Here is a 12,540-nt window from a genome sequence, read left to right on the forward strand (position 1 = left end):
AAGTCTCAGCATAACGAAGCTATCCGCTGCACAAGTGCCATCAGGCCAGGGATCTGACCCACATGGCAGAGTAGACCTCTCCTGTCTCACCCGCTGCTCCCCTCAGCAGTGTCTTTCAGTAGATCTGCCTGTTCTGCTCCCCACTGTGTCTTTGGTGAATCCTCTCACCTCTCCAAACCACTGGCCTACACCCCAGCTCTTGTATGCATAAATAAATAAATCTTTTTTAAAAAAGACAATACAGAAATAGACATTTTAGGGAAATTATGGTACATTTATCTGTGTACAAAAATCTCATAAACCTGACTCTATTCTTAATTCATATTGAGGCTCAAAATATATTTGTTATACATATTAAAGTTTTGACTTCATTCGAAGAGTCAAAAATGTCTTCTGGGGAGGGTATGGCTCTGAGAGCAGGGCATGGTGTTCCTGACCTCCAGATTCCTTACCAGCAGTACAATAGCAAGACCTGCTCCCTCTCTATTGTTTTAGGGTTTTTTTCACTTTATTTCCCCTTTCTATTGTTTCTTCAGATTATCCCCAAAACTACATTTTCTATTTTTTTATATACATATTTAAAGAACAGGTTTATTAGGAAAGGAACAGAAGAACAAAGGACACTTGCACAGACACAAGCGGGCAGGAAGAGCTGCCCCGAAAGGGACAAGTCTGCTGAGAGAGGCCTGCATGGTTGTAGGAGGACGGTCTTGGAAGAGTGGCCTCCACTGAGAGAGGTCAGTGAAGAGAAGCCCCGACAGGTGCAGGTCACGGGCAGGCAGGGAAGCTGCTGCCCTGCAGAGGGACAGAGTTGGTGAAAAGAAGCACCTGTATAGTTACAGGTGGGCAGAAGGAGTGCTGCTCCTATTTGTTTTGTTAAGATCAGTAGATTTAAATTACTGGATTTTTAAAGTTTTTTTTTAAATTGAGGTATAATTGACATATTTGTTTTAGTTATACAAATAGCAATTCTATGTTTGTATATATTGGGAAAAATCACCTAAATCTAGTTAACATTCATTACCATAGTCAACAAATTTTTTTTTGTAATGAGAACTTTCTTTCAAATATATAGTAAACTGTAGTCACCAAGCTATACATCACAATTCCATGAGTACTTATAACAGGAAATGTGTACCTTTTGATCCCTTTCACCTATTTTGCCAAGCACCTCCCTCCACCAGCTCCAATCTCTTCTTCATATCTATGAGCTTGACTTTGTTTCCTGTTACTTTACAGAATTTCATTAGTACTAACAGTTCTGTGGGTATAGGTGGAATCTTAAGATTTTCTACAAACAAGACCAAATCATCTGTGTAGCGATTTTATTTCATTTCTTCCTAACTTAAATGCTTTTTATTTTTTTCTTGCCTAATTGCTCTATATTAAATAGATGTGGCAAAAGCAGATACCCTTGACTTAATCCCAATCTTAGAAGAAAATCTTTGTCTTTCACCATTGAGTTTGTTGTTCTCTATGCACTCATAATATATGACTTTATGGTTTCTTCCTAATCCTAGTTGGTTGTTTTATCATGAAAGGATTTTAAATTTTATCACGTTTTTTCTAAATCAATTGAGACTGATCATGTGTTTTTCTTTGTTCTGTTAACGTGGCATATTACATTAATTTTCAGATACTGGACCATTCTTGTATTCTAAGAATAAACCCTTCAGGTTTGCTAATATTTTGTTGAGGATTTTTGCATCAACAATCATAAGGGATATTGATATGTGTTTTGGCTTTGACATCAGGGTAATGCTGGCCTTAAAGGATAGGCCAGGAAGTATTCCCTCTTTAATTTTTTACAAAGTTTGAAAAGGGTTGATATTAGTTCTTTAAATATTTGATAGCTTTCACCAGTGAGACCATCAGAACCTGGTCTAGTCTTTTATTTATCAGATTATTACCACACACACAAGGACTGGAAACAAGTGTTGGTGAGGTAAACACCAATAAGAAAAGATATATCCACCCCTATGTTCACAGCAGCATTATTCACAATAGCCAAGATATTAAACAAATGAAATGTCTGTTGGCGGATAATTGGATGAAGAAGTTGTGGTATAAATACTCAATGGAATACTACTCAGCTATTAAAAAAATGAAATTGTGCCTTTTGTGTCAATATGGATTATGCTAAGTGAAATAGGTAAGTGAAAGGTAACTACTGGATGGTTTCATTCATTTGTGGATAATAAATAACCAACCAACCACCCAATCAACCAAACAAATTGGCAAAACACAACTCTGTAAAAAATATGGTGGTTACCAGAGGGTAGGTAAAAGAGAATAAAGGGGAATCAAAGTGATAGTATACTTGTACTAGATTTTTGGTGGTGGGTGAATAAAGCACGCGCACATGCTGAAGTGTGAACCTGTACTCCACAAATGATCCTGTTTTGTAAAGGAATGATAAATCAATAAAATTTGATTTTAAAAGTTATGTTTACATTATACTATTAAGTGTGAAACAGCACATTATTTCTAAAATTGCAATGTGAACACCTTATCAAATGTTATCTCTATCACTTATAAAAGTGATGGAGACATGAAGTGAACACATACTGTTGGAAAAAGAGTGCTAACAATACTGTCAATGCAGTGTTGCCATAAACCTTCAATTTGTAAAAAATCCAGTACCTGTGGCATGCAATAAAATAAAGTACAATAAAATAATACACATATAGCCATAGTTTTCTTTCAATAAAAGGTTAAATGACTTCTAATGATAAATATAGGTTAACATTGTAATAGCTTTACCAAGGTAACTTTTATTATAATGTTTAATTTTGAAAAAAAGGAAAAACACTCTTCTATTCAATAGGGAACAAACAATCCTTTTTATTAACTTTAAGGTATATTTAGAAAGAATTAAAAAACAGACATTTCCTGGGACACAATACTGTAACAAATGTATTTTACAAAGTAACTTCACAGACCAATAGTCTTCAACTTACACAAACATATATACTGACACGTTTGCCTCAATGAACACACATTTCAAATGTTTCTGGAGCAATTTCCTAGCAAACCCTTACTGTATTAATGTGGGAGTGTACGACTTTTTTAACCCTTAAAAAATAGCAATAAAAAATTACAAAATAATGTAAATGTAGAATTAAGTCTGATGCTATATATTCTAGTATTAATAAAGTCAAACGGTACTTATAAAAATTGATGCTGCTGCATATATATACAGAGTAAGTCATTAGAAATTTAAAATGCTACCACTGTTACAATTTCACTGATCAATTCTGTTTTCCCAAGGATCTTAACATCTGAATTCTCAGAGGCCTGTGCTTTGCCTATCTTTATTCTGAATTCTTCATTAATAGTTTTCTCACATATTTACATTTAAATACCTAACATCTAGAACTTCCCTTTGATACAGCAAAGGTTTTGTTAAATAAATTCTCACAAAAGTAATAAAAGTAATAAAACTATTTCTTGTTTTCAAGAAATAGTTCTAGCATAGCCATGATAATCATACTGAAAAATAGTACATGTACTTTCCCTCAGAATTAATAAATGCTATGTGCCAGATTTATAATCACTGCCATATCTGCCTATTATCCTTGACACATTTACAAGATAATGATAACCAAAGGGCACAATGACTGGAATAATTCCAGGATACCCACATTGTCCAGTGAGATTTTATAGAATTAAACATAGATGCTTCTCGTCTCATCTGGATAGACATGGGAATGCATGCCCAGGTACTTGTATCCTCCCCAGATATATTCAGTCTGGTAAATCACCCTCTTGATCTTCTGAATCAGAGCTGCAGAAAGCAGGGCATCCTTAGTGAGACCAATGGCCCCTTCTTCTCTGTCACCTTTCACACATCTGTTTTGGTTATAATCCTGGTAAAAGTGGGAAAAAAATTGAATTTTTTTATACCAAGGTTTTCTTCTCCTGAACTTTCATCAGATTTGGATGGTTAAATATCCAATAGAACTGTGTTGTACTGATTATGATAATTCTTAGTACAAAGAGATTTAATTAAATCCTTGTATATAATCACTTCTTTCATGTACTCGTGAAAAAAAAAGTTTCAAAATAAAAGTAGTAGTTAAAACACACAGAGGAAGAGGTAAATAATTTATATTGTATTTCTTCAGAAAGGTGTATCTTAGACTCAAATTCTGTAATATTTTATTACTTTTCTTAAATGAAGTTATTTAAAAAATTAACAGGACTTACAATGGTTGTAACAAAAAAGGTACAAAATAAAACAAACAAAAGGAAAAGCATTACAAAGTATCCATAATTCCATGCAGATAGAGATGAGTATGTTGGTATATGTCTATATGGGTATTTTTCACATATATCTATATACTTTATCAACTCAAGATAGTTCTCTGAACTGCCATCTCCAAATAGAAGATATACATTTTTGATAAAAAACAAATTTGTAATCTTTATGAACAGAAAATTAATCAGAAAACCTAAGTCTTTATTAGAGAAAATGAGTATCATATATCACTAAGAACATCTTGTGGATTCTAAGATTCATATTCAATATTTCTGACACACAACTTAAAATGTCATGAGTTAAATCAGTGTTTAGTGTTTAATGAAATAATGGTTTCTTATAACTAATGGCATCTTAGAGTTGCTGAAATATGGTATGTAATCTGTTAAAAGCTAACAAGAAATATATGTAATACATATGTAGAAACTGAACAGGAAATATAAGCATGCAATATATATGAGTGAAAATTTAAGTACACACATATATATTATGTTGCTATTTCCTACTATTAAAATTTATTCATCACTGTATGGATGGAATAAATACTGTTAAGATAATTTAATTTGAAATACTCTAACATTTTTTAAATAGTGGATATGGGGGAATGCAGAAATTACTAATTGTACAGATTTAACTTGATGTTAAATTAAAATTTAAGAAATTTCCATTTTAAGTGGAAGTTTAAAATTTCCCAAAGATGAGCAAGATGCAAAAGGGAGGCTACCATAGGCTACAATATACTGAATTTTCAAACTAAGACTTAGTCTGAATTGTTTCTCTACATTTCTTTTGTTTTTCAAATATTTTTTTCAGGAAGATTTCCTTGAGACTTCTTACTTCAGCAATAGTATTTATAATCTCTTTCTGGCTGTATCTTCCCAATACCCTGAGTTTCATGAATATAACTCCTTTTGCAATCTAATTAAGAATAGCAATTCTTAAAGAGTTCAGTTGAATCATCTTCCAGGGTTGGTACTGCTACTGATCTTGGACTTTCTCTCATGTTTTTGAGATAATCCTAAAATAATTACATTTAAGAAGGAGGATTGTTGTTATAAAAAACTGTGATTATAAAAAACTATTTTCTCATTAGGTTCTCTGTGTGGGAATTTTAAGTGGGACAGGGAAGAGTAAGGTGAGTGGGCAGGTTTTGCTTTAACTGTGTGGCTGGAGAGTCACTGTGCGGCAGTTAAGTTCTCTAGATGCCAGTATTAGATAAGTCTCCAGGGTGCCACCAAGTATACCTGAAGCCAACAAAAGAACATTTAATTAACCAATTATCATTGCTATCTAACTTTGTGGTGGCAGCCTTAAAGTCCAGAAATAGGGGAAGAAAGCTTTCAAAGTTTTGGGTTGAAAACTTGGCATATTCTAGGCTGTGGTTCCTTTCCTTTTCTATCTTGCTTCCATCCCCACTGTCCTGGACTGGACTTCTCTTGAGCCTACTGTCTCTCTGGGGTTCCATTAAACAGACTGTCTCCCACTGTGTCTAAACTATTTCCTAGTTCCTCCTTCTTTAGTATATTCTAGCCTTGTTTCTGTTATCTACAGAAAATTTTAATCAAATGTGCAGGCAGAATGAAAATATTTTCAGGCATGCACAGGTTTCAAGTTTCTTCCTATACTCTAAAAAGGTTGTGAGAGAGAAAGATAAGGTATCCAAGAGAAGGTGGCTTCAACCCAAAATAGTAGCCAAGGAAGACATAGGAGGACTATATAGTTAACTAGTCATTGAAGCAGTAAAAATATGTGGTAGCAGTAAAAGGAAAAGCAAATTAGAAACTCCAGAATTAACAACATCCAAGAGGTGGCCTAACTAAGAACTGGGTTAAAATGGAATGATTTTAAAAACTCATACAGTGTAAAGATTTATTTGACCCACTGTTTGAGTAAGCTAAGTAAGGGTCATGACATTAGTCCAAGTAAGACAGACCAGACCATCATGCCAAAAGTAGGGTGAGTCATACTGTCTGAAAACTAATAAAATAAGACACACATAAGCATATATCACATGTATATATACAGAGGGAAGTGGAGGCATTATCACAATAACTAAAACTAAACAGTTAAACAAAGGTAGTCTCTGGGAAATAGAATGGGGTTAGGATGCACAGGATACAAGATTTCATCATCATAAGCTCTTTCTATACCTGTGCTCTCCAATCCGTTAGCCACTAGCCACGTGTGGCTCCAGAGCACCTGAAATGCAGCTAGTCCTAATAGAGATTTGCTGTCTTCTGAATTCTGAAGACTTTATATGAAAGAATTTAAAATATCTCATTAAATTTTTATACTGTTTATCTGTTATGATGTTAATATTTTGCATACTGGGTTCAATAAAATCTATTACTAAAATTAACCACTGTTTTAGCATGGCTGTTATAAAATTTTAAATTACACATCTACCTCACATTACTCACTACAATAGTAAATGATTTAGTGGGTTGTTGGAAGTCATGACATACCTTTTCTATGTTATTCAAGCAGAAATGTGTCACGACTTTTCAGACAACCCAATATATACATAGGATTTTAATGAAATGACACTATTACTAAGAATATAATGATAAACTCAAAAATAAACTTTAGCCGATACCACCTGTGAATTGCTAAAAAATCTTAAATAACAAGATTCAAATCAATGATATCTGTGGTCATGCTGTTGGAACTGCAAAGTACTAATTCAGTGCTTGAGGCTACACTGTAGACTCAAGAATAAGTACTTTAGAACTGTTCAGCAGAATTTCCTCACAGGTGTCTCAGAAAACTGCTCCTGATTTTTCATGAAACACTTCCTTAAAAATTATAGCAAGCCTACATAAAAGCAGAGAAAATAATACAATGAACTCCTATTTAAAGCTTCAGTAATTATAACATTTTACTCAATCTTGCTTTGATATCCTCTCACATTTTTCCTCTCCTTTAGCATTTTAGAGTACATCCCAAGTATCGTATTAATATCTCTGTACACACTTCTAAGTGTGTATTTATTTAAAATATACTATTGGTTTGTCAGAAAAGTCATGACGGATTTTTTCTGTTTTTTTCAAGCAACAATGTGCCATGACTTTTCTGATAACTCAAAATTAATGCTATGATGTTGTTATACACACTATAAACACTTTCATAGTATGTCTGAAATCCATGTAATACTACAATTTCTCCAATTTTTTTCTTGTCATTTTAAAGATTCAAATCCATATTCAAACAAGGTCTACACATTGCATTTGATTGTTTTATTGTTCAATTCCTTTTATCTATGACAAACAGTTCATTCTTTTCTCTCTCCTTCCAAGCCATTGATTTATTAACAAAACTATTTGTCCGTTTGTTCAATAAATGGTGCTGGGAAAACTGGACCACCACTTGCAAAAAAATGAAACTAGACTACTACCTTTCACCGTGCACAAAAATCAACTCAAAATGGATAAAAGAACTGGACATAAGACCTGAAACCATAAAATATATAGAAGAAAATATAGGTAAAACACTACAAGACATACATCGCAATAACATCTTTAAAGACTAATCACCCAAAGCAAAGAAAGTCAAGGAAAAGATAAACACCTGGGATTACATCAAACTGAAAAGCTTCTGCACAGCAGAAGAGGCATTAACCAAAACAGAGAGACACCCCACTGATTGGGAAAAAATCTTTGTACCACAGTCAACTGATAAGGGACTGATCACAAAGATATACAAAGAACACATACGACTCAACAAAAACAAAATAAACAATCCAGTCAAGAAATGGGCAGAAGAACTTAAAAGACATTTCTCCAAAAAAGGAAATGCAAATAGTCAACAGGCATATGAAAAAATTTTCAACATCCCTTATAACCAAGGAAATGCAAATTAAAACCACATTGAGATACCACCTTATACCAGTAAGAATGGCACATATCAAAAAAACAACCAACAACAAATGTTGGCAAGGATGTGGTGAAAAAGGAGCTTTCCTATGTTGCTGGTGGGAGTGCAAACTAGTCCAACCACTATGGAAAGCTGTCTGGAGATAACTCAGTCTACTAAAAATGGAGCTACCATTCGACCCGGCAATTCCACTGCTAGGCATCTACCCAAAGGACACAGAAACATTGATTCAAAAGAACACCTGTACACCCATGTTTATTGCAGCACTATTTACAATAGATAAAACCTGGAAACAACCCAAATGCCCAAAAATAGATGACTGGATCTAGAAGATGTGGTATATATACACAATGGAATATTATTCAGCAATCAAAAAAGATAAACTCATGCCATTCGCAGCAACTGGATGGAGCTAGAAGGAATTATGCTCAGTGAAATAAACCAGAAGGAAAAAGAAAAATATCAGATGGTTTCACTTACAACAGGAATACAGGGAAACCAAATAAGACATCAGTGTAAAAGAAATAGTAACAGCACAATATACAACAAAGCAAAAACGGACAATTATAAACCAGAGACATCCTGCAGGGGAGGAGGAGGGAGAGGGATCAGAGGGAGGGAGGGAGGAGCTCAGGGGACTGAGGTGACGGTGCACGGGTGCACTGGTGAAGGAAACTCTATGGGGACTACACCTGAGGGGGTGGGGGGAAGCAAATATTGTTTAAAAATGAACAATGATGCAAAAAAATAAAAAAATTAATATAAAAAAGAAACAATTGTCCTATACAGTGTCCCATTCTTGACATTCTGGATTTGGCCAAAAGCTTCCTAGTGGCGGCATTTTATTTGTTCTGTGATCCTCCTTATATCATATACACTTGTAGCTAAATTGGGCCCTTCTCAATTTTGTGAAAGATTTAAGCTCTTATGCCTCTGGCATCTATTTGATGCAATGAATTAAACTTCATTCCTATACATTTAGATTTGTTACTATCTATGTGGAATTCTAGGGAAACTAAGTCATTCAGTTTCCATACCCCAGTTGAGAAGGCTGACTAGAAGTTTAATTAGATTCAGGTTACTTCCTACTGAATCACATAAAATCAAATGTCCTACACTTAATGTTGCTAAGACCAGTCAGGAAGGTTCAGGGGCATCAATCTTATCTATTAACTCCATTAACTGTTATTCATTGGTTATTACTGTCTAGAGCTGTTATTTCATTTGGTTGCAAAATCATGATGTTTTAATTTTATCATGTCTTCTGTATTATTTTTACATAAAGAACTTTATGAGGAATTACTTCAATACAGAAGAATATTATTTGGTTAATCTGAAAGACCATTCATATAGGAAAGATAAAATACATCTTTTTTATATAAATACATAAATTTTCACAATAATGAGCTGGTGTCCTAGCAACCACCATGATGATCAATGAAGAATTTTTTTCTATCATTTTGAACTCATGATTTGTAAAAATGTTATATGTTCAAAACCATTCAAGTATTCTTTCTGATGCTGAATTGCCTCCACAAACTTTCAATAGTCAGCTTAATAGTTTTCATACACTGTGTACCCATTCTAAAGGCACATCATTTACATGTCCAAGTGTGTGTATCTTTCATATGATGAGTACTGTATTCTTATCATCTCAATATATCAGTAGCTCTCTTTTCTGATTTTCTGATTAACTTTAAAGGTAGTTTTCCAAGACACTTTTACCTCCCTGGCTAGAACACAATGTTAACTACCCAAAGAGAAATCAATGGGCTTAGAACATAACATTATTTCATGATGTTTTTACAAAATGATTTAGGGTGGGAGGCATATGGCTTCTGCTTACCTCTCCAATCACATGTTGCAACCCCCCTTTACCCTTGCCTTCCATGCTTTAGAACCACACAGGCATCTTTCAGTTCTTCACACATGCCACACTTGCTGGTTTCTCAGAGTTTTATTACTTTATTTTCATCTGACTAAAACCAATCCCTGTGTGGCTGGCTGGCTTATCCTTTACCGCCTAGTAAAATGCATCTTTCCTGACAACCAATACTGTTTCCCAATTATTTTATATCACTTCATCTTTCTTTCATAGAACTTAACATGACTTTATAGGTATATATGTATGAAAATGTTTACTTTTTGAATTTTCCTTTTTCTGCAGGATTGTAGATCTCCATGAGGGCAAGAATCAAGACACTTTTACTCATTTAGCACAAAATGAACATTCAAACAGACTGAATAAATGTAGACTATGTGGTTGCATAGGGCATGGAATGCTAATTCCAAACACCATAGTCTCAAAGAAACTCCTCTGAAGTTATGAGAAACTTGTTCAGGCAAAGACTATATTTAAATCTTTTGAAATAACTTAGCATGGTACCCAGTTTTCTGTGGAATAGTCTTACTAATAATATCAAATCCAGAAAGGACAGTTTTATTAGTACTTAGTTAATCTGCAGATAGCTTTGTGATTTTTTTCCCTTGAGCATTATCTCAATGGTATTTGATTTTATAAATTAAATATTGTAAGTAATTTTAAAATAAGTAACATACAGGTAGATTACTATATTCTACCTATCAAGCTGCTGATCCTAGGAAGCATAATGCATGGTATTTAAAAGTTAAGCCAAACAGCAAGAAAGCAATTACAATTTTATGCCGGCTTTTAACATAACAAACGATTTATGTTTCCAAATAATTAGCAAAAATCATTTAGAAAATTGGAGTATCCTAGAAGGACATAGTGATAATAGACAAAGATTGGTTTTCTGGTTATTTGCATTACCCATCACTTACATTTTCTAAAACAAACAAACAAACAAACAAAAAACCAAAAAACTATTTGTGGCTCAAGGAGGTAAATTAGAAATAAACTCATGTTATTTTTAAAATCTGATGAGCCAAGAAATTTTGATAAACTAACCAACAATAACTTTCAGGACATAATAGACTCACCTATTTTGTCTTGCAGCTTCTCTTCTCATTCTCTTAGGAGGAATTGGACAATCTGTAATTTCAATCTTGGTTGGATGACGCACTGAGTCACTACACTTACGTGTGGGAGTCATACCTGCAAAGAAAGAAAATAAGAAAATTAACTTCTAAAATTGGAATTATTATAAGAAAATCAAATATATTTCAATTTATAGAAAAATTAACAAATAATACTAAGAATACTTTTTACTACTGTTGAGAGAATATTTAACCAATTACTAGATGACTTGGAGATCAAGTGTTGATTTAAGTTTTGAATCATTTTAATTACTCCTGCAGTTGGCATCTCTTTAATCATAAATTAAATAGAAATGAAAAGAGAAAACAAGTTAATAAAAGTGAGCACAGACCTAGTTTTTGCTCTATTAGCTTCAGATTTTTCTCTTGTTCATCAAGTTCTTGCTTTTTCTTCTTCATATCAGGCGTGTGAAGGTACTCTAATTGACCATTAAGGTCCTTGTTCACAGTGCCCAACCTGCATACTGCAGTACGATACTGTTGAAGAAGATCTACAAAGAAACCAAAGACATTTGGTTAAAACTACTGAATCATGTCCAATCAACATTTTATTTTTTTATTTTTATATTCCCCATACAATTGCAACCCCGATTTTGACCCCAATCCCTCCTTCCCCACCTCCAAGAGTGTCTCTGGTTCATAGTTGTTTGTTGCCAATCAACATTTTAGTAAAGAAAAATTAGCAACACTAGGCACCAAGTATATGGAAACCACTTTTAAAGTCATACAATGTTCAATCTAAACAAATGAAATAAAAAAGCCTAATTTAGATCCCAGCATAAAACTGGTGCTTGTTAAATTTTCTTTAATTGCCTAACTTTAATAAATAAATGATAGGAGAGAGTTTGCTTTATAATAACGCTCTGTGAATTGTATTACTGTCTCAATCAATGTTTCCACCCTATTTGAAATTCAATATTCAATGTAATTCCATATAGACAAATTTGAGGGGGTGGGTAAATGTACTAAATAGAATAATGTAAAAAAAAAATGCTTCTCCAATGACATAACAATTATTTAATGGCTTTCAAAAGTGTACTCTTAACAAGTAATTTTAAAAAACCTTATCTTTTGTTAAATTAGCTAAAATAAATTACATTTTTCAAGTCTGGGACTATTTACTGCCTGTTTGTAATGATTTACTAGAGATTAAATATTTAAATACAGTGACTAAACTCTAGGCAGAAAACTCTAGGCTATGGGTCAAGAATGTTTTATACAGTTTTAAATGGCTACATCTAAATGATTACAGAAATACCTTCATAATTTCTTTGATTTTGCCCCATCTCAAAAAGCCTAAGATATTTAATATCTGGCCTTTTTTGTGGTTGTTGCTGTTTTAAAGATTTATTTATACATACAAAAACTGGAGGATAGGCCAGTGGTGT

At 33.4% G+C, this 12,540-nt stretch overlaps 1 protein-coding gene across 1 annotated transcript in view; it reads right to left on the reverse strand.

The window, feature by feature from the left end:
* Nucleotides 1-3,844: 3,844 nt before the first annotated feature.
* SMCHD1 (structural maintenance of chromosomes flexible hinge domain containing 1) overlaps nt 3,845-12,540 on the reverse strand; it is a gene marked incomplete at both ends in the record, with an annotated part of 136,842 nt that continues 128,146 nt past the window's right edge. Inside the window, 3 exons of the mRNA XM_084252786.1 lie at nt 3,845-3,869; nt 11,096-11,210; nt 11,485-11,643. Of these exons, the coding sequence (XP_084108912.1) occupies nt 3,845-3,869; nt 11,096-11,210; nt 11,485-11,643 (299 nt within the window). The remainder of the gene's footprint in view (nt 3,870-11,095; nt 11,211-11,484; nt 11,644-12,540) is intronic.

This window comes from Talpa europaea (genome assembly GCF_964194135.1).
Source record: "Talpa europaea genome assembly, chromosome: 13".
In the NCBI taxonomy this organism is placed as follows: domain Eukaryota; kingdom Metazoa; phylum Chordata; class Mammalia; order Eulipotyphla; family Talpidae; genus Talpa; species Talpa europaea.